This window comes from Opisthorchis viverrini, assembly GCF_000715545.1.
Source record: "Opisthorchis viverrini unplaced genomic scaffold opera_v5_203, whole genome shotgun sequence".
NCBI lineage: Eukaryota > Metazoa > Platyhelminthes > Trematoda > Opisthorchiida > Opisthorchiidae > Opisthorchis > Opisthorchis viverrini.
In genome coordinates this window covers 519244-543142 of record NW_008751859.1, presented here as the reverse complement: position 1 = coordinate 543142, position 23899 = coordinate 519244, and the positions used below count along the sequence as shown (strand labels likewise).

The following is a 23899-nucleotide window of genomic DNA, read 5'->3' as shown; positions in this document are numbered from 1 at the left end:
AGGTGCGCAAACCGTCACACCGCGGTAAGGTCCAGTCTCTTCGTGACGATGAAGGTGAAACTAGAGAAACGTCCCTACCATATACCCGATAGGTACAGGGTTTTAGCACTCGCAGAAGCGATATGCAAATGCGAGTAGAAGGAAGAGCTTGGGAAAATGCGACGCCTAGATAGAACGTCTTTTTCTGAACAGATGATTTGAAAAGCTATCCGTATGACAAAATATGGGCGTTGCAAAGTAGTAGACAAGTGCGGAACTGAAAAATGACGTTTTAATTCGTTCACCTGAAACTTAGACACCATACACTGTCTCATTAAGCCACCTAAGACAATAGATTGTGGAAATTCGATGCACACAACTTACCGCAGTGTGCGCAGTCACATGAGTGCACCCCAAAATCTGAGCACCTTTCAATGGCTGATCATCTTTGGCACGCTTTCTCAAATTCACAAGCGCAGGCATCTCTGACGAAATGAAGATGGAAAAATGGAACAGTATGCATTGTGTGTAACTGATTACTTGTAAAAGATGGTCGAAATTCATGACAGCTGACAAAGGGGCTAAAAAATGTACCGCATTCGCCGTGATCGATCGACTTTCTAGTTGTGGACCCGTGAACATCGAGCAGTAAGCAAACAAACATCATTTTTGGAAATCCAACCATCGACTGATTTTGGAAAAAAAACTGTGTTACAGCATCTCCTGTGGCTCGTAAGGAGAAAAAAGACTGCATCAAACAAACAGTGGCCGACGCCTACCTTGCTCCGCGATCTCAATCTCGCGCAAGCCAAAGGAAGCCCGACGTATTTTCTGAACGCAAAAATCATTGAAACCGCGAGAGTTGGTCTGTGGGGATCGGAAAGGTTGAACAGTTGAGGATAAATAGGCGGAGCCAGTGAGAAACAAGTGGATGGAGAAAGAAAGAATAGGATACTCAATGCAGCATCCGTCAAATAACAACTATTCTCATTACAAGCTCAGCATACTTGGAAATTTCAGTTTTTAAGAAACCAACAGAGACAGTGGAACGATAAAATCAAGCTCTCGTGTGTGAATCAATCCCGTGGAATACAGAAACTGTCATTGTGTGGGGTGGCCTCCACCTATTTCCTTCTCAAAGTCCTCTTTATACCTATAAATATTACCTATAAGTATGACTCATTCGTGGTATGAATATACTAGCACCTCAAAAAATAAATTTTGAAGTGATGTGGCGTATCGACAGGAACCGATTTATCCCAAATGAGTGGAGCTGACTCATGTGATGCTGGACAAAGCATCGCCTGAAAAAATATCTCGTGAGTTGTATTTCCTCATCTGATACACATTCACGATTGCCTTAATCCGACCAAGAAAGGCCTATCCGGGGTGCTAATTCCCCGTGGAATTAAACACAAGGACCTGGTACACAAACCTTCCCCTTAGGACACAATCCCGAGGAGAGACCGAATGTCTTCGCATCATGTGGGGTTCTCACCTTGTAAGTCTTAATAATCAGGCAGTTACGGTAACGCCCATCACAAAGAACAACAACAATGCTAGTCCGCTTAGGCAGAAAAATTTACATCGCAACACTTAATCGTCCCTTTGTTGTCCGTTCGACGTCCAGCACAAACAAATCCATTGATGTTTGGCAGATGCTAGGTATGACAAAGAGAAAAGCACCCGAACACCGACGGCCTTCCCAACAGCGTGGTACCAGTTGGGAAACCCATCATATTAGAACCTAAGGGAGAGTGTAAGTAGTGTGAGGAGTCACAAACTCGTTATCTCCTAACAAGTAGTATGAACACTTAACTGTTTGACCAAGAGAGGTTTCATTTGCGCAATGAGTTCTGACAGCCGCACATCCACATGGATTCCGGATTAAATTCAGGTTCAGTAACCGCACCCACTGACTCAGTGGCAACTAAGCTAACTGTTAGTTTTCCGAATCACAGTTTATTAGATTGGACTGAAGGATCTTGGGCACCTTGTCAAGTTACCCACAAGTTAGGTTCAATGATGCGGTGTGTTACGAGGCACCTTTTATCAAATGAAAGGGGTGCTTTATCTCTCCGATAAATATATCGCTTCAAGTAAATCTGGGAAGATTTTGTGGGCTATCCCTCGTGAGCTGACCTGTGGAACAGCCACAACTTGCGTCATCATGCCGAACGTAGAAATGGGGAATAGTGACTGATGAGAACGAACCAACAACTATCCGGTTCCCTATTTTTGCGATGAGACCCAGAAGATAGGTAAATGTGTCACATTATCAGAGTCCAGAGGCCAAAAAACAGACTATCATATACCCATTATATACATTCATATATATCAAGTCAGCTGTCTTTCACAAAGAGATGATTAACAGAAACGTTAGAAGTCGAACGACAATACCGGCATGTTAGTGCCATGAACGGCTGACAGACACTGGCTAGGGAAGATGAAGTCAGTCAAATTTCGACCTCCAACTATTTAAAACAAGCGATCCTGAGAGAGGACACATGCGAAACAGCCATTGCGCACAGAGCTACTGTTAAAGTATGATGGGCAAACGTATGCAGGAAAACAGTCGGGTGTTTCGGCGAAATGAACTCATTTGCTAACCGATTCGGTGTTAACAGGAGATTCAAATGAATCCTTGTTGAACCTTCGGTTTATGATGTTCTTCAACTCAATGTGTTGCACACAGGTCACCTCATGTTTAAGCTGGAACGGTTTTCGAGAAGTCGCGGTGTATTTTCCCGAATGAAACTACTCACACGGTTGCTTAAAACTCCTGAACAGCACACGACCGGTTTCACCTTCCTTGGAGTTTATTAGATAAGCACAATCATGAGTTTCCGTCAACTACAAACAAGAGATTCGGTTAAGTCTCACGTGAACACCAAACTGGTGTGGAAATGAGTATTTCCCTAATTTCCTACAATTTGGGTTCGAAAGGGCATACTGTTGACGGGAACCCGGGGAGTGTGCCCCCTGGTGAGCCACAAGAAAGGCGAAACCCGTTGTGGGCTGTCCAAGAGTCTTCAGCAACGCTGTAAGTCGTTTCTTCATAACTGGGATGTGCTGTATTAGGAACTGGGTTCTACCTGAAGGTCAACTCCATGAAACTGGAAAATGACTATCATGAAAAAGTGGTATTGAGTGAAGAACACCATGTAGAGATACAACCGTAGTTCCATCAGTGAAATGAGATAGGCTCTACTATGCGAGTGTAAAGGCTACTGAAACCCGTTCCAGCACCATATATAAAGACGGAATGTGAGACTTCCGAGAGAACATTCGTCAGAGGGGACCACTTTTGGTCAAACCCTTCAGGCGGTGACTCCAGTTTTATGTTGTTGCAAGGCGTTCATTATTGTGTGGGCGGGAAGTCATTCGCGCCTTCCAAGCACCAACTGCCCCGCCATCGATTCGAATAAATCACAGATATCGGCAGTGCGGATGGCTTCGCACGTCAGAAAATCGGTCACCAGGACACACCTTGTTAGCCGTGTCATATTCCGATAACGGGAGTGCACAAGGCTATTCTGATATGATCAGAAAAATAAACACTGCAAGCTTGCAACTCAATTTTCGCTATGCCAGTTCGGGTCAGCCGATTGTTGGTTGGAGTAGGTAGTAAGGAACGGTGAACCATAGCTTTGCATGTAATAGCCAGTGTTCAAGCACCGAATGTACACTTCGTTCTGCGTTGCAAGCTGACTAGAGACGGAGTGTAGAGACAGATTAACGCAAAGACGAGTCAAACCAGGCGGTCGAAACAACTGCGATGGACTTGGTACACATCGCAAAGACGGCTTCTAACCAGCAAGGTTCTGTACACCCAGGTCCTCATAACTGTTGTCAGGGGGAAAGACGAGAATAAAGTGATGTGGCACGTTCTACACGAAAATCGAAGACCGGTCGTGAGCGAAACCTTATCCAAAGTAGGTCGAATAAGATATATCAACAAAATTGGGACTGTAGCAGGAACCCTTCACAAAAACTCTTTCATGCCCCATCAGGATAGGAAAAGTATTATTCACACCCTTACTGGGGAAACAACATGCGTACAACGCTTGAAGACGTAGGATGACAGCTCATTTAAAGAAGCCCATGCATGGATTCGAACCCGGATGTTTGGTGCGGTGTTATCCGCCGACCTTCCAGGGACTCGGTTCCAACACCCCAACACATAACAAGCGACAAAGCCATATGACCGTTCTCCTTTGCATGAAGTCGATTAAAACTCTGGACACTTCATATATTTCACCCAAATTGGGGCTCACCAGTCTCTGAACTTCTATCAACACTATCCCATACTTCAAAATCAAATTGACTGTGGATGGAGATATACTACTTTGTAAATTAATCTGCTAGTGACGGTCCAAGAATAACCAAAATAAAACACCAGTGACCAAATTATATTATCGAACATTTGGCACCTGATTGGTTGGTGGTTGTCTGATATTACAAATCGACCAAAAATGATATTCGGTTTTGAAGCTACGTCTGTTGTCCCGCACTACGACACTGACCTTGGTAAGTGGAATGTGGCTCAATTAGTGTGCAACGTGATAGCTAGCGACAGAAAAATCCAGTGTGGAGCAAATTACTGATTGCGGTTAAGATATATAAGAGGGGTCGAATAAAAGACTAGGCACTGTTAAACGCAGAACCTACGAGAAACGCAACACTTCTTCGTCACGCCGTTCTGTAGACATGGTGCACTTTCTTCGCACAGTTGGATAAAAAAACTGTTGTCAGGGGGAAAGACGAGAATAAAGTGATGTGGCACGTTCTACACGAAAATCGAAGACCGGTCGTGAGCGAAACCTTATCCAAAGTAGGTCGAATAAGATATATCAACAAAATTGGGACTGTAGCAGGAACCCTTCACAAAAACTCTTTCATGCCCCATCAGGATAGGAAAAGTATTATTCACACCCTTACTGGGGAAACAACATGCGTACAACGCTTGAAGACGTAGGATGACAGCTCATTTAAAGAAGCCCATGCATGGATTCGAACCCGGATGTTTGGTGCGGTGTTATCCGCCGACCTTCCAGGGACTCGGTTCCAACACCCCAACACATAACAAGCGACAAAGCCATATGACCGTTCTCCTTTGCATGAAGTCGATTAAAACTCTGGACACTTCATATATTTCACCCAAATTGGGGCTCACCAGTCTCTGAACTTCTATCAACACTATCCCATACTTCAAAATCAAATTGACTGTGGATGGAGATATACTACTTTGTAAATTAATCTGCTAGTGACGGTCCAAGAATAACCAAAATAAAACACCAGTGACCAAATTATATTATCGAACATTTGGCACCTGATTGGTTGGTGGTTGTCTGATATTACAAATCGACCAAAAATGATATTCGGTTTTGAAGCTACGTCTGTTGTCCCGCACTACGACACTGACCTTGGTAAGTGGAATGTGGCTCAATTAGTGTGCAACGTGATAGCTAGCGACAGAAAAATCCAGTGTGGAGCAAATTACTGATTGCGGTTAAGATATATAAGAGGGGTCGAATAAAAGACTAGGCACTGTTAAACGCAGAACCTACGAGAAACGCAACACTTCTTCGTCACGCCGTTCTGTAGACATGGTGCACTTTCTTCGCACAGTTGGATAAAAAAGTTAAAACAATCGTTCAGCTGTAGCACCCTTCCTGTGCCCAGCTGCCGTGCCACACGAAGGAGGCACGAGGGCTGGGATACTGCCAGGTTGCCCAAACCCAAACAGGGGAAATCGAGAGGCAGAGGATGGGTTCGAACCACGGACCTTCCGGTCCAACTCGCTTACGTCTTGTTAGTACGATAGATTAAATGAAGTATTGTGCTCATCGTCACCATCATCATCATCAGGTGTAAGAATCGTGTACTTGTCGTACAGTGGTTGTAGCTGTCACAGTTTCGTTCACCGATGATTTCGTGAGGTGGGGTAGGTAGCTGCGCATTGGAGGCGGGAGTTGATAAATTGGTGAGTAAATACGGAACGGTTAAATGGGGAGGTTGGGAAAGGAGTTATGCATTTAAGGCAATCGCTTGGATGCATGAGCGCCAGATAGGGTGCGACTGGGTCATATCTGACAGTATCCCTAACCATTTATGTGCCCTGTCTCGGGTTTCCCATCCAGGAAGACGGTGGTGAACAGCGCACCTGATTTCGCCGGTAATAGCTTTCATACTTCGCTACCAAGTCAGTGTTTGACTTCCCCTAGCTCGTTTCCACCATTCACGTGGTTGTGCGAAAAGAACTCTACGAGGAATTCGGTCGACTGGCATTTTGCTGCGTATTGAGGATCCTAGAGGCATCTAGCATTTCCCAAAAACGCTGGAATTGCCTGTCCATAAACTGGGTGCTATATGTGGATCCTTCAATCTTACCAGCGATCTCCCGTAATCTATTCATTGCAAGGCGAGCCAACTAGCAACAAGGCAACTAAATGGCTTAGGCTCCTGGAAACGTGATCCCCAATCAGTTGTTGTTGTTGTTCCAAGGTTTCAACTTCACCACAAGCAGAGCAGTTGAGCCACAGAGAGTGCAAAACAAGCGACCACGTCTTCACGAATCACGACTGAGCAAAAGACCACACACCTATACCATGTGAGTCCAAAGAGTCTATCAGCATTCGAAAGCAGGAGAAAACAGCAAAAGTAAAAAAGGCAGTAGAGAGTTAGGCAAAGCCAAAGCAACCATAGCAATTCTTACCGGCCTACTAGCTGGCTTTAACCACCGTTCGCGAGGATTTTCACGTTGAGGACTGTCTTCTTCGTCCTCTGAACTGGAACCGGTGTAGGAGGCTGATATGGACAAAAACCGAACAGGAAAATATGCATAGTGCGGACATGATCAATTCGAAGTCAAGATACCACGTATAACAAAGCACTAGGATTGGGTAAATAAAAATGGCCAATCTAAGTTGAGTGTGAATCAACACAGTGCCCAGCCACTGTATATGAAGGGACATGATTGGATGTGTTCGGAGGAAAGGTAATATGTGGAAACGGATTACGTCAGGCGATAACATGGAACATGCAACGCTATGTGGTTGCAGCAGGTGAGAATAGACAAGTCGAAGCTGAACACATTCACCTTCTTGGAGTCCGCCTGGTCTTTAAGGATTTCCTCCTTGATTGAGCGGAATTAACACGGCACACCGTACTTGTTGTGATTCGTCGCGAGTCCGAAACCAGTCAAACTCTAAGGTCACGCGCGTTACCCTCGGAAACTTTGGACGCGAGGAAGATAGGTCCGGATTCATATTGAATTGACTTACCGGCTTTCACAAAGTTGGCCAAACCTCGACGATTAATCTTGAAGGCACAGCCAAAACGCGTGATGGAGCATAACTTAACAAAACCCATAAATGCCAAACTTTTCAAGTTCAATCATGTCCCTCTGCTTGATCTATAGTTACCGAGTGAGCTACCTGAATAACGTCCATCCCACTTTAGTAAATTTGTCCATGAGTGACCCTTCGGCACTCTTTATGCACTCACCACAACTGTACCCGTTGCTACTATGCTTGAGCAGCCTCACAACAGAAACAAGTTTCTTTGAAAAGAATAATCAGTTTGCCCTTCTGTGAAAGACAGTGGACAATAAAAAAAATCAAAAACTATATGTTCCCAAATCCGGAATTCCCCGGCATTTGCCGAAAGGTGTTTTAAATTAGTTTTCTATGGAGGAAAATGTTGGTAGCTCAGGTAGGGTAGATGGTCGTTGGCTTGTTTGCTGAGCTGGGCAATTAGATTGCAAACGTTTCCTCACCGATCGAGGTGACATCATCAGTGCGTTATTGGGGAGCGTAGTGGTCCATAATTATACCAAAGTGCAATACAAAGACTGTATCATTTTGGGGGCATAGAGAAAGTACCCGGTTTTGTACCCGCCCCCTCCCCCGTTCTGCCCGCTATTTAAAAAGGACGTGCGCATTGTTTGAATTGACGATACAAGGAGCAAAAGTACATATTGATTTTTCTACCTGACCTCGGAAATTCCGAATACTGTTATTTGCAAACCGGCGAAACAAGTTGTTGCAACCGGGTATGCTGTTTTGATTGGTATGAATGCAAACATTATCATGAGGAAAAATGCAACGGGCCGTCCACGCGTGGCGAAAGATAGGTGCATTTCGCGTGCGGAATTCATTTAATTAGCTGAACAGAACCAAGCGGAATTACCGATAGCAGGTAAGCTATGGTTCACCCACTTCCAATTGAACTTTAAAACCCATAAGCAAAGGACAGAAGATAACGGAAAAACATTGTCCGCCAACGTGTGCGAAGCGGTTGAGTACCTCATCCAGATACACTGCAACAGTAAAAGTTACGTGTTGAGTCGAACGAAACTATAACTAAGATATTTTCCTTGAGTGGCCCAGCTTATGTGTGGGAGATCATCTCACCTACCGTTTACTGTCCAGACCAATGGAAATTCACCCAAGAGTTCATGGACACCAGTCAATTTTGTTGATCACAAGCCAACATAAAGAGATCCGGGGTGCAACAAGTCAGTAGTCAAGCACCATAGTCTACGACATGTGCAATTCCCGATTTTCCACCAGGCTTATGTTCTGTATAAACCCCAAATTGTACGTTATTGGCAAAGCACTACAAAAGAAGTTGGTGTTTATGGTGTTCTCCAATTGAGTCTCCGGTTAATGCCCGTCAAGTTGCAAATGAGTGGTCAAGTGGGTACAACTTAGTGTCCAAGTGGAAAATGAGGTTGGTGGAAACTCTGGGACTACGCACACACGATGAACCCCAAGAAAGACGAAACCAGTCGTTGGTTGTCGGTGAGTTTTCGGCAACCTTGTGAGTACGTTGTCAGACAGGAAGGTTACCTGGGAAAATGAGTAGGCTGCCAAAACAGAATGGGTTCAAGTAGAACATAAGGTTGATGGAAACTCGGGGACTGCGCCTACCTGATGAGCCCCAAGAAGAGCGAAACCGGTCGTGGGCTGTCGAAGAGTTTTCAGCAACCTTGTGAGTACTTTCCTTCGAGAATGGAGCACCGTTTCAGAAGAGCATCGTAAACAATCGGTAGTTTTTATTTGGGAAACGTTTGGCTTTTAACACAAAAGCTTCATCATGGAGCACCAAACAAATGAATCCGGTGTTGAAAGAAGACGATGGAGCTGTTTCCTTACCAGAAATGAGCCAAGTAGAAGAAAACTTCTCTAGGAATACTGACTGAACAAACGGGAGACGCATTAAGGGATAATGATTTGCGTGGTGTTGTAACCAGTAGCTCGTTTGTTAGCCACTAGAAATATGGGAACTCAGTCTTTGAGGGTCACACAAAATGTGGTCACTATCGAAGCTGTTAGAGGCATGTTGGGAGAAGCATTGAAGGCCGAGAATTCCATTTTGACATAGAGATGTACTCAGCACAAAATAAGCAAGAGCAATTTTCGAACAACTCTTCCACAGTTCAAACCAGTTTTCGACGCCCATAGGTTTATAAATAATCGGTTAAAATCTGAATTTCCTTCCTAACTATCGGCATTTGTCGGATTCTACATTTGTCGCTACTTGAAAGATCTGCCTATAAACTGTCGACGTCAAAGTGCCCTAAATTATTATTATTATCAATCAATCACTCGGTCAAGCTTCCTTCTTCCCCACAGGAAGGTTAGATGAAGGGAAAGCTGGAAAGCTGAGAAGCGCTGCATTCATTCATTCTTGTCTGCAATCATAAGAGGTCCGCACGTCCCCAAGGAGCTAACAATCACTGCATCACGTGACGTGGGTTGATCGGTTGAAGGACGAAAAGTGCATAGCAGTGCTCAAACTCCTATTGAGAGGATGGCGGATTCGAAGGCCACTAGGGTTTTTTAATGTGCAGATGTGATGAACCACAACAGTAGAACACGGATTTTCAGTATATACCGGCAACAACTGTATGAAGGGAGCATTAGTTGGTACCCTGGAATTTCCTCGCTATGTGATAGAAATAAACAAAGTCCGCAAAACTGCAGCTTACTCTATCGACACTCTAACACAGAAGAGCCGTAGGAAGACTAAGTGAAAGCAACCGAATAGGTGAAAGAAATAAAAGGGACATCGACGAGACACTCACAGTCGTCCTGCTCCGTGGATATTGACGATAAGGAGGCCGTGTGTTGTTGCACGTAGACACGACGATCGATCTTCACGCTAGAACGACGCTTATCACGACTTTTGTAGCTCGAAGCTCCATCACTATCAATCTGACTGCTGGTGGGCATTAGTCGGCTGGTGTAGGTACCATGCTCAGAACTATCCACGTATGGTGCTTCATTACCACCGAATTCAGTCAATGTCACCTGACTAGAGTTCGACATAACGGTGGGAGATTGCGGATCCTCATCACGTCCAGTTTGTCCCGACGCGGCCTCCTTAGATGACATTGCAAACTGGATAATCCCGAATCTTTAATTGAGCACTGTTTACCGATCAATATGACCGAAACTTGTGTTGGCCACTACCTCAATGTGAGATAACGAGAAGAGCAAGTGAACTAGAAGGGACGTATGTGCGCAGGTGTGTTTGTGAGTCGTGCTATAAAACATCAATGGTGTGACAGACTGATGAGAGATAGCAACTGTCGGCGGACTTTGACAGACTGCAACAAACAAGACAGGCCGCCCAAGGACGCGGGTTAGAGGGGCAAACAACCTCAGGCAAAAGGCCCACAAACTGGGGTAAATTGACGAAACTGTGGAAAGTAGACTGTTAGTGCAGCTTGTTGATGTGGATTGGATAAGAAGATAGCTGGATACCGATTGGCTAAAGTGAGGTAAGGCGTCAGACCAGTTATAGGGAAGAGGGAAGGAGCGGGGGAGAGAATCAAGTTGTACGATTCTTTACGTCCGTACCGTGAGGAGAACTCACTGTGGACTACTGAGACGAGCTGGGAGCACTGGTAAGTGAAGTGACCTTATGTAAGCGCGTTAAGTAGTGTTGCCGATATTTCTTAGCTTATATAAATGTTGAACTACATGCTGACTCTGGGGAATAGATGGAATCTAACACATTCTGATATTCCTCCACGTAGTACTCTTCCGTGTAGTTCATAGGATGCTGTGAGGTTCCGTTGCGAAATTGCGCAACACAGATTCGTTTCCTGGCCAAAAGCAGTGTCGGTTGATTACTCAAAATCTGCCAACCTAGTTTGTCCTAAACCGAGCAAAACCGACACTAGAGTATCTATGGATTTTAAGCCATCGTCCCGCACCATCTGTAGCAAACGCGAAAAACTAGTGAGTGTTTTCGCAAAGGCAAATGCGAGGGGGTTGATGGAGTCTCCAGTTCCGACACGTATATGAGCTCAAAAACGAAATTTCAATTAAATCGCTTCTCAATATAGAGTTTGGTGGCTGTAGTCACTTTTAGCCTGACGTAAGATACTAGGTGCCAATAGGTCAGTAGAATGCCTTGGGGGCGAAACCACGCAAGCCGAAAGTACCGCGTCTCTACATGGTAGACTGGCTTCCACAAACGGTTGTAGCTTGTATCAGCTGACTATATCGACCAGAAGGAAGGATACGGTAAACGGAACCATCCTTAACATCACCGACAAAAATACACCAACAGCGTCCCCTAGCCGTCGTACAAATACAGCCCTAAAGTATGAAATAACAGGGGAATAAAGACTAATCGGACAAAGTGTTTGCACTGTTCACTGTTGAGATAAGCACATCTGGGCACAACGTTGGCGTACGCCGCCATCAGCCAGTCTGACTTACCATCTTTTACTAACCATATCTAACAGAGGCCCAGCACAGAACAACAGAGGAGCTTTAGTTAACCAGCTCGGGTGGGACGGGTTACGTGCAATTTGGGGCGGGATTTCCACATGTATGGAGAACCACGTGGACCCCTCCCAGGAAGGTACAAAGATGCGACAGCGTTGAACCTGAGAGTAACCGCTTTCATTTCTCGCTGCCACGTCATGACCTGTCATCCATGAACCTCCCGCCAACAAGGGCTTGGAGGAAAAAACATGACAGGCATATGTGGGGCATGCCCCAGCCACCCTAATCTGACAAGCTTTATCTGGTGCTCCTCCACCTGACTCGACTTTTCACCTAGAATTCTCCAACGGATACGTTCGTCAACGTGCGCTGTTTCAAAGAAATAAGTGGTCAAGTGTCTGAAGATATTTTAGGTCTCCAAATCAGAGAAGCCAGGTTTCGCAGTCAAAGACGCCTGATCTCACGACAAATTGGCCGTTTTCGTGCCTCGCCATATTATTCATTTATAGCTGATGCTAGTTGGTAAATACCGCTACTGCATTGAAGATGGTTACATTAACTTCTCCTCTGTTACCTAGAGCGGAGTCCCCATAATAATCTTCAAAAAGCGGTGGGCCAAAGCTGCGCGAAAACTACTGCGGCTTCGCCCCGGGGGTTCGGGTCGTAACACAGTTGCAGAAGCCATGAAAGTCATAACCAACGAGCTCGGTCACTAGTGGCGTTTCGGTATCTGGGTTGCTATCTTCAGTTCATACGGCTCGAAATTTCGGCAAGCTCCACACTAACATGTTCCAACTTTCACACGGTCATAAATGGATTCATATCTCGGCGTTCCGAACTGCTGTCTCCAATCCAGTCCTCTCATCCCAACCAACTACTCCTCAGAGAAACAGATTTGTGTATAGCTTGCACACTGTTCCTAGCTGAGGATACTGCCGTTTAAAGGAGTCTGCGGTTGGCTGACTCTTGCAGGTTTCACCAAATGGGGACAGCTGTAGCTACACGCTACAAGATAACGTACAGAACATGATGACCGCCACAGTTTTTTTCTGCGGGGGGTACGGAAGAGATCGGGATGGGACGGCAACAGGTTGGAGAGGATAGCATTAATTTGGTACATAATGTTGCCTGGAAGCTTGGTTGGAGTATGGAAGAACAAGATACGCAATGGCCGCGGCAGGGTGACTATGGTTAGAGCGCCAATTGCACCCTAAGACAATACGGATGACAGGACTAACAACATGTAGGCAATCGTAATATGTATTCTCTTAAAAAAGCCTACCAGCATTGAATATTTTTGAAGTCACTGTCACTCCAGTAGCACATAAAGATCATATCTGAATGGCCACGTCTGAACAGGTGAATACAATCATACTTGAGCGATACATTGTGTATCGGTTTGCTATTAGGTATTATTGCTGTAACAGTAATTTTAAACGATCCAGTTTGTGATACAGAACCACCAACTATTGTAGTGTATGCTGCACGAATGTTAATATAAATAAGGTCCAGGTGGAGGGCCTAAAATAGTAGCTCGGGTGAGTCTGATGGTATCATACAGCAAAAAAATGTAGTCAATTTAGAAAACTGGCCATGTGCATCCCAGAAAATTGAGTAGGGATGCGGAAACGTCGAATTCTTCGTTTATTTGCCATTCCATTCAGTTGCAACGGCAAAGCACATATCATTTGCCGTGTTCCTTGGAAAAGTGAAGTTAAGGTCTCTGCCTTCAAATAAAGGATCTGATCCATAAAGCAAGGGGAAAACTGTAGAGTTCGCGTCTTTCTGGGGACCAGAAGCCGAAAGTTCGGACCAAATTAATCAGGATGCTCAGTACATCCTACCATTAGATATGCCCGCATGTGCCATATTGACCTGACCCAATTCCACATCCAGTATTGAGCTGAATGCAACCCCATGTGTCATCTTTGCCATCCACTCGGAAAAAAACGATTTGCCTTAGATATGATACTTCAACTAAAGCGAAGCAGTGGACGTCTTCTGTCTTTGAGCTATCACGGTCAGTCAGTCTACTTGACTACCTTTTGACGATGCCGCCATCAGACATATGCAGCGTTTTATAAGGCACCAGCTAACTAGAGTGATACCCACTGTCATCATTTTTCCACAACTGCTTATGCCAAACAAGTAGATTGTTCAAACCTAGCCCAACCTTCATATAATTGCGGATAGATTCAGAGGCAGTAAATCCTGCCCAATCCCAAACACTCTAGGTACTTTGGCACCCGGTTCTCGCCGTCGAAAAAGATCAGTGGCCAACAGCAGACCACCTGAGGATGAAATTCCGGGTTTTTTAGTTCCTAGGCTAGTGTGTCATTATGACAATTTTGTGGTCCGACAGCGCTATTGCGCAAAACATAGGAGGACCGGGGCAAGCGTGGCTTCTCACCATATCTAACCGGATGGAGAACATCCACAGCCAACTCAGAGTTCGCGGGATCACATAGGTTCCAATATGAGCCCTGACTCTCTTAGCCAGTCGTAAATTATCTCCGTCCCTTCCATATGCGGATGATGTAAACGCTGGACTGTTACAAAATCCCCACTTAAGTGGACCATGAGAATGAACTACCCGCAAACACGACACACAGTTCCATCACTTTGAGACAATACGTTTTCCTAGTGCTTTGATAATCACTCTATACCCTGAGTCTCAAATAATGGAGCAAGTGAATCTGGTTTCCTCACAGCTGGCTAATCCATTATTGCAAACCAAAGGACTTGGAAAGCTGGACTTTCTAAACTTTACGACTCCATCAACAAAACACATCAGACCTCATCGAGAAAACTCTGTACAGCTTTAGAGCTTGTGACTCAAGAGAGACCAAATAACCTTGGATATACTACAAGGCAGGAGGCCTATTAGCAGACCATAAACCTAAGCTCAAAGACGACGACTAAAGTTGAGTAGATCGACTTGAAGACAAACCAGTGGCCAACCAGTGTTCGTAAAAGTACCCTGAGCAACTACTCCTCTTGTAATTAAAACAGCTTCTGTTCATTCTCTGCCGCACTAGTCCCCTCCGTTGAGCTTCTCGGCTCTACCATATATTCCACTCTATATGTAAGCTTCTAATTTGACGTCTAAAGGACTGCCCAGTCGAGTTACTCTACGGTCCGTTCCTGCATCAAGAAGTGACAGCCACAGTCCTGAGATCTTTTGGTTGATGTGTGCTCAAAAACACTAAGCGCCGAGTTTCAAGCACCATGTATAACGGTTCTTATGTCATCGCAGTTACGATTAACTGTTTAATTCGAACTTAACAAGGCTTTTTGACTGTCAAATGGTAAATTAGTTTCTTGGATTTCAAAATGATTGGAGGTCGAGTAGAGTCTAGTCACTGGTATCTAACGGCTGTGTGATTGATTTGGCTCCATGGTTACCTAAAGGTAGAGAAATCGTGAATAGCACGACACCGCATCCAAACTCAATACTACTGAGGAACAACTGCTGGTGAGTACAGAGTTGTGAGAGACGTTCACAATCATCATTAGGACTAGGGTCTAACCCAAACATGCCGCAACGTCAGGCATCCGAAGGATTGAGGCGCCCTACTTCCGCATTGAAAGCTCTAAATTCAGACTGTATCTGAAGAGTGGTCACCTATCGGTAATGTCTTTAATTGAATCACGGCTACAGTTGGTTGGTGCACAAGAAACCATAAACAAACAGCACTTATTATTTTGATCAATGTGAGTACTTTTTAAAGGGAACAGAAGAACGGCACATAGGCGACTATTTACAATTCTCCAAATAGACAAGCTCGGACACTGAGAACCACACCAGCACCTTCACAACCAGCCGCAGCATGTGACGAATCCATAGGTATCATAACCCCAATTATTCAAATTGAAACATGTGTTTGAGCATCAGAAATGCAGCAAGTCTGTCAACAGAGCAGGAAGAGTGCGCACAAAAGCATCTGGTTGCCCGACTTCCTTAAGTGCTCGAACACGGAGTGGTTGCAATAACGCGAGGACAACTTCGGATTGAAAATGAAGCGAAAGATGTAACAGTAGCCTGTAATCCGATTCTTCCCCAGATTGTATGACTGACGTGCCTATAGCTGGGACCTACGGAACAGTAAACATCGAATGGAACGAAAAGGAAAAAAATGATGATGGGATGTTAGCAGGCTATTTTCGCATATGCGCCCTGTTGTATGCGAAGAATAAAATGAATGCCACGACGCCAATATGACTTGAAGGAACCTTTGCGTGTGTAATTCGTGGAGGTAACTGTACTGAGTTGCTGCCAGGGCGTTGTCCCATTTGTTACAGCCCCAAACCTGGGTGGCCAATAGTGTCGGTAGGAGGGACTGTGGATCCTGAATGGACAACCCCCCAGTATAGATCAAAGGATTTCTGAAGCGTAGCGAGAAAAGGTCACCTGAGCGCAACGGGTTCTCAAAGGTGGCTGGTCAATCTAGTGCTTTTCCACAAAAGTATTAGCCTACGAGAGTTGAAGAATACTGGACGTTGTGGAACACTATATGTATTTCGAAAGCCGCATTAACTGTGACGATAGCGTGCAAAACGAAGTCAATGCACAACCCCAAAAGGCCACAACCGCATTTCCCAGTTTGTGCTACTTGTGACATCAAAAAGACGTGTCACCGGGTTTCAAAGGACATGTGCATCACACTACAGTGCGAGACTTGGTTACTCCAGTTGGAGAACTTGACACATCTTCAGGGCTCTGACCACCAACATCTCTGAAATATAGCTGTAGCTAATCAGGAAAAGGTATTCGGTGTTTGATATTTGTACGATGTTCATGATCGCTTTTTGAATAGTGTGATAACCGTCGAAGTGCCATCATCCGAATCGTTCACAGTAAAGTAGTCGGGACTTCTGCACCTTGCTTGAAAAATGCAAGATGCCAATTATCCAGGCCAGGAGTCCCGTCGCGATATCTCGAGCTGGATTTCAATCGCTGTGTGGGGAATGGTATCAAGGTTCCATCCATACTCACCAGGTTCTACCACAATTTGTGTAGAGGAAAGCCAGCTGATATGTTATTCGAAAAGTCCAACTAGTGACCCCAGAATGAATTCCGGGCTTTGACTGCAGACCTCCACCGGTAACTGATGGCTACGTAATCCATCTACCTCAAAGAGTGATCTGCGGCTGGTGATTTTCAAGTGACAGGGTGTGGTTTCTGGTGCTGACGAGGAGCAGAGGACGTTAAGTACATTGCGCGAGAAGTTTATCCGCATTATGCTTCCAATTCAGACAACCATATCATCCATCAGGGCAATATCTGTCCACCCTGCTGACAAAAGAAGCCGTGATAGGTCTCGATAAAAAATCCACCCTCCCAAGGTTTTGAGGAACTCAGGAACTGAAGTAGATTTCCGTAGGACCCAAGTCGAGGTACGTTTGGATCTGATGTAGTTTCGCTAACTTAACATATATGTCCGGGAATCTATAGTCATATTTGCCCTAGAAAGAAGAATATACGAAGCCGTTGACGTATTTTGTCAAAAGCTTTCGTGAAGTTTACATGGATCACATGAAGGCAAGTTCCGTTACTAAGTATATCAGCCATCATCACCATCGACATCATGACATCAATGTTCAACAACAATGCTTCACTGCCGTAACATCAGTCCACTTTTGAGAGCATTTAGAATGGTGTTTATGGGACCCGTACAGTTTTTAACTGCGACCAAGCTCTCCGGGATACTGATGCGACTCTGATTTGATTAGTGTATCAGATGGCTTGCATAGAAGGCTGATTGAAAGCTGACCTATGAACATGAGTTTGACACTGCTATGTTAAGGCACTGTATGGGGAAAGATCGTTCCGGAAATATCTCGATTTGTTGCTGCAACATAAGTGGGAAGTAATCACGGAGTAACAACGGAACGCTTACGATGGATATCCTGTAATCACATGTTAGACAACTTCCCTCGGGGAAACAGAATACAGTAGTTTTCATCCATACACACTTCATCAGCCCATGGTTTCGATTTCGTTCCCCGTGCTGGAATCAATACAACTGTCTGCTGTTCACGCTGTTTTTCCTTCTCCATTCCTTTTCCTTCTCCTCCGAGTCCATGTAACCGCATTTTAAAACCACTGGTGACTGTCTGCGGATTGTTTTCAGCAACAGGAATCTTTCAGTATCCAATGACAACGGAGTTTACGAACTCCGAACTCAAGTAATCTAACGTGTAACTTCAACTGACCAGAAGCTGGAGAACTTTACCGGTCTTTTGTGAGGTACCGCATTATCGATTTATCAACCTGTGCCGGATAGCGCTGTTTCTAGACGCCATACGAAATAAATAATGATAATTGTTCAGCTGTAACCCTTTCGGTGCCTAGCTGTCATGCCACCCCAAAGGAAGCAAGCGGGCTGGAATACTGCCAGGTTACCCAAGTCTAGACAGAGGAAGCCGAGAGGCACGGGTCAGGCTCGAACCACGGACATTCCAGTCAGTGAATTCGCGCTCTAACCACTTGACCCATATCGCCCCATGGATGTCCTAGCATTCGTTACTAACCCGCTGACGCTATCCAAAACCAGCTACGCTTCTCAGGAATCGGTGGTGAAAAAACTGAAGACGCCTAACATCATCTGTCTGCAAAGGCCATGTCTCGCACCCATGATATAACAAAACCCTTACAGTAGCCTGGTACACACGACCCTTAAGATCTAGTGACATGCCTTTTTGACCCCACAAGTGACGCAAACTAGCAAACGGGATTCGACCCTTTGATATTCTTGCACTGACTTCACCAGACACACTTTCGTCAAAGCTAATACAACTACCCAGGCATGTTAAGTTTCCCACAATCTCCAGTGATTTTCGCTGAATTGTAAGGGATATATTCGCAGATGGCACGTTCTGAGGCATGACTTTGCACTTTGGAGGTGCAAGGCGCATGCCAAAAGATAGTATGGTGGTGGTCAGTTTACTCAACAATGTTTGTGCTTCGCTTTGGTTTTAAAAGATGAGGGCGATGTCAACTGCGTACTCTAAATCGACAAGGCTCTCACCAGCAACAATTTGAACACCCGGGTTTTCAAGACCGTCCAGTGTTCGCCTCATCATTTCATCAATGACAAAGTTGAACAAAAATGGAGCGAGTGGACATCCTTGTCGGACACGATTCTCACAAGCCAAGTTTTCGCGTGCCACTGTAAGACGACGAAAAATCAGAGACGCCAGGAGCCTTGTCACAACAGGAGTCAAACAACTCTGTGGTTACTACGTTCATTGCGAGTACCGCTTTTGAAAATGGCCACCACTATCGATGGTGGTCAGTCTACTCGACAGTGCTTTTGCTTCACTTTGATCTTCAAAGATACACCCAGTTGTCTGGGACTGTCCCTTTCTCCCAGATAGGCCCAAATAGGCTAGACAGGCACTGGCTGAAGAGCTCACCGCCAGGCCTGAAAAGAGCATGTGGAAGGTCGTCAGAACCAGCAGCATGATGACGCTTGAGTATAGAAATACACTCGGACACTTCTGGGACTGAAGGCGGCTCCATATTTACGGCCCAGCTTTTTTGTTGAAGGCCAGGACTCTGGATTGAAGGTAGCAGGTGGCCAGCTGTTCGAAGTACTGTGTCCAACGGTCCAAACGTTCTGCTTTGCTGCATATCAGGGAGCCATTTCGGTCTCTGATTATTTCGCTGACAAGGGGTTTCCGAGGGCCAGTCGAACGAATCAAGTGGAAAAGATTGCGGACTTGCCAAGATTCTTTGCATCTTCCATTTATTTGGCCTTTTGGGTCCACCAAGCTTCTCGGTCTGCGTGGACACTGGCGTCGGATGATGTGCCGCGTGGAGTTGTGGTGGCGGCCAGGGGGAATCTGTCGCTAGGTTCCCAGAAAAGACACGGTCCTAGTAGAGATCCAATGTTTGGATGAGGGTGACTGAGTTGTACCGCAAACAAACTTTCCGGCGGTTTGGGCATCTTTTCCCAGTGGCAGTTTATATCCGACACCGTACCGTCCGGCAGGCATTCGAGGAGCTGATTTTGATGGTTTTATTTGGCTTCTGAATCTCGAATTCCCCTGTTCAGTCTTGGGCAACCTGACAGAATCCCAGCCCTAATGCAACCTTTGGGTAGTTAGGTACCGAAAGGGTGCTACCGCTGAATTCTGGGTCCACTAGCTTCTAGTTGGCTAAGCGAGATGTGTGCGTTAGTGTACACCTGAAAAGTGAAATGAAAAGCAGCAGCGTACGAGTGCATGGTCGGAGTTCACGCTGGTGTTCCACCGATAACTGATGGCAATTCGGTCCATTTGGATTCGGCGCTGGTTTGTTTGTGGGCACTACGTTGTCAAGCAATTTCCGCTATTCCGGAAATTCGTACTGCAAAGGAACAGTTTGTGATCGGCACATACCTGAAGTAAGCGGTCTCCGTCGTCCGAGCATCTCGTGTCCAAATCAAGACGATCACCCAATCGAACTCAGCAGCACTGGCCTACCTACCTGGGTGTTCATATCACCAACAACCACAACGATATCTGAGCTTTTAGCCTGCCGTAGGAGGGCACCTAGAGCGTCATAGAAACTGTCCTTGGCAGATTCAGAGCTACAGTCAGTTAAGGCGTATGCAGACAAACAAGGTTCGCTGTACCCGTTTCTCCAGATTCTCTCGCAGAAGTTGCCAAACGAACCGCACAGAGGCTACTATCAACAGGGACCCAAGCAAGCAGAGACGCTTCCGCTCGTTCGCTCAATACAGTACCCACCGTAGCATATCCAGCTACAGCAGCCTCCGCATCACCAGAGGTGTGCAGCCGGAACCTGGAAGAGAGCGAGGGAGCAGTCAGTTCGATCACTGTACTTGCGTCCTGCATCCTTGTTTCTGACAGACAACATACATCAATGCAGAGGGAATCCAGCATACGAGCGACAGCCATCTGTCGACCTGCTTGCTTCAGTGAGCGAACATTAAAGGTGGCTAAGTAGACAGGCTGCCGGGGTTTGAAAACAGACTTCGAATTGTTTAGGCCTGTAACTGAACTCAGACGTACAGAAGCTGCAGCTAAGTGTGATGCAGGGCGAACAAAACGGTCAGTTCTAGAGCTGGGACCTACGAAGAAAGTGAGTGTAATGAAGGAGGCTTCAGTAGTAGCGTGTTTTCGCTTACCCGCCCTGCCGTATGCAGCAATTAAGACGACCCGGCTGATAGAACGCAACGGCCGATGTGGCATCAGTATTGTTATCACTATGGTTGTACAAGGGCTGGGATACTGCCAGGGCGCCCACACCTGGACAGGAGGACGATTAGGGTCCTCAACCAAAGCCTTTGGCTCAAAAGCCTAACCGCCAAGCAGCGGTGTTGGGCTAGAAATGCAAGTACATTAACATTTTTACGGAACCCGTCATCACACATGTTTTAACCCTCAACATGGAGGGCCAGGAGAGTGTGTTCGCCAAACCTCTACCCATGGACCAACCTGGTATGAGAGACTGTGAGTGTCACGCGGACACCCCCAATATAGCTCAATGGGTTGCACAGGTACACGAACCGCCACATCACAGTAAGGTCAGGTCTCTTCGTGACGGATTAGAAAAGCAGCTGGAACCAGGCCCAGTCAATTGAAACTCAAAAGTGATGCGACTGAAATTGAGTAGACAACCCGTCCAAGGTAAGAAATGTGCAGTGCGAACAAGATCCAGCACAACGTACTGCAGCCCCGAATATCAACGAAATGGTAACATCCGGGGTTAAACTAGCAGCGTAGGTCCCGTTTATGATGGTTTAAGTTGTCAATTTGTACAAGCCATTTCAGAGCGCACTAGACACCCCCACGTTGGTTGTATCGTTTGTTCCTACCCAGAGTACTGAACGAGCCACGAAAGAGGTAAACAACGGTCATTGCTTTTTGGTCCAGAATTAATTCGGAGGTAATATAAGTCTACTTATCCCAATGCCGCCGTTGAAAATCACCGGGATTAACACACTCTGTTGACCTCGGTCTCGCTCCCTGTACTGTCTTAGAATGCATGGTGAAATCAAGGGATGTGAATTTCAGCATCGAGCAGTGACGACCACGACCAATCCAAATAAAAGCGACCAAACCAAAGTCAAGTTAATTACTCATGGAAGCAACCTCGTCGACATTGTTCACAGACCACTGCTGCAAAAAACAAATTGCCTGGATTGGTGGAACCAGAAGACGAGTAATAGCTCTTTCACTATTCGGATGTTTACACGAAGATCATTTTCGTCCTGTTCAGGGCAGTCTCAATCGCCCTTTTTAGGTGGTTCAAGTTCCATTCTTGGGACTAATGTATGGGAGAACACGATAAGCTTAAGACCGAATTCTGTAAATATAACTGAGTCCCCGTTTACACTACTTCTGAATGAACAAGTGCAGGTAATCCTGTCGAGTTCGGTTCGCCCGCTGGCTATTTCCACCATAAATTCATGACTTTATTCCCAGCTCCCACCTCATAAAAAGCCCTAAAGCCACGACCACTGTTTTATCTACCATATTTTTGACAAATTCCCGCAATTCGGCAGCGTCAATCAAAATAATGCAATCCCCCCCTGCCATGCCCAGTATCCCACTCGTGACAGCTTCTGAGTTTATTAGTCTACCGACAAGATTTTATCAATCGCTATGCAGTCTGGGACTTCGAAGATCTACCGAAGGAAACGAGGTTGTATTGGGTGCGAAGTCTGTACTACCCAGCTCGACAAACTTATGCTATATGTTGTTTTCTGTAGCTGGTAACGGAATTTGTCCGGAGTCAAGTGTTGCGGAAAATGTGAGGGTAGGAATGGGCTGATGGGATGCATGTCACTCAGCCGTTCTATCAAAACTATCCTTCTGAGCTTGAAGTTCAACTCTGTTTTTGCTAACTTGAACGCTCTGAGTAAATGATATGCAGTGCCTCGGGTGAGCCCACCAGGGTAGGTGCCAGGGCACTCGCACCACCAGCACTACAACACAAAGGCTCACTCCCAACGTTGTAGGCACCTTCAACCCACATGACTGAAAGCAACAGTACAGGAAATAGGCGGCATTTACCACGTTCGAAAATTCAAACTGCTCGTCAAAACCAGTGCCTCAATTGAGATTAGCTGCAAACTGCGATCGAAATTAAGTGCATATAGTGGAAAATAACTGGGTAACAGATGTTTACACTGTTCGATTAATGGACCACACACCTGAATCGTAGCTTCCAGTTTCTGAGGTTGATCGACTTGGTAGACGCCGTCTAAGTGAGGATACCGAGAACTTTGAGTCCTTATTGAAAATTATATTGCGACGTTCAAATTGGAATACCTTCACCATTTCCTGTGCGATTGTGTCACCCCTCGATTCGTTCAGTTTTTCCACCATAGTTGATGGCACCTGTAACCCACCAGACGACATCGCCCGAACTCAAGGTCGGAATCAAAACGGCGGGCGCTAGTTGAGTCCAATAAAACACGGCAGCACCAAAGACGTTTACAGCTATGGCGTCAACTGTTTACTTCCGCTGTTAGACACTATTCTGATAACAGTCTAGGCTATGCGACTATGATCATGTTCTTTTGTTGTTTTGAAGCCGTCCTACATCCCGTTCTTACACTATGCAGCCCTAACCATGAAGCAATATAATGTTCTGCATATATGTTGATTCTCGGCAATGGATGTCGACAAGAAGCCGCTTGAATTGGTCCGGTGAAAATGCTGGCCTGGAGCGCTGATCTCTGTTTCAATCATCGGACTTCTGTACTATTTCGTCCACCAGAAATGCAACCTGTGATAAAGCTCAAACACTTCTTCTACAAATCACTATAGTACGTAAATTCTGGCGTGTTTTTCAGAGCACCGCGAGTACACTCAGGCTGCTCCGTAGTGCGCGCCCGCGTCCAATACCTCGCCAAATTCGACAACACGCTTTTCTTAATTCCACCAGATTCGAGCGATTCCCACGAATATCAGGAACCATGTGCTTAACTAGAAAATGGTCTAACTTCCCCCAAAGCATGCAGCAAGTTGCATGCTTCCTAAACCACGGTGCGGTATGTGACCCACCAGCTCTCGGAGAAGCTTCATTCCTAATTGACACGCTATCCGAGTCTCCTCAGCGGGCGAATAATTGTCACGGATCCACGAATTGATACACAGCATCTAGGCTTTCGCCAGAGTTTCTGAGGTCAAATTTGTTCTTGTCGTTCCAC

General features: G+C 45.7%; 1 protein-coding gene across 1 annotated transcript in view; it reads right to left on the bottom strand.

The window, feature by feature from the left end:
* T265_14483 (hypothetical protein) overlaps window positions 1-23124 on the bottom strand; it is a gene marked incomplete at both ends in the record, with an annotated part of 56234 nt that extends 33110 nt beyond the window's left edge. The window contains 6 exons of the mRNA XM_009173857.1: window positions 364-560; window positions 759-846; window positions 6698-6789; window positions 10073-10388; window positions 20466-20728; window positions 22898-23124. Coding sequence (XP_009172121.1) covers window positions 364-560; window positions 759-846; window positions 6698-6789; window positions 10073-10388; window positions 20466-20728; window positions 22898-23105 — 1164 coding nt within the window. The remainder of the gene's footprint in view (window positions 1-363; window positions 561-758; window positions 847-6697; window positions 6790-10072; window positions 10389-20465; window positions 20729-22897) is intronic.
* Window positions 23125-23899: the final 775 nt, after the last annotated feature.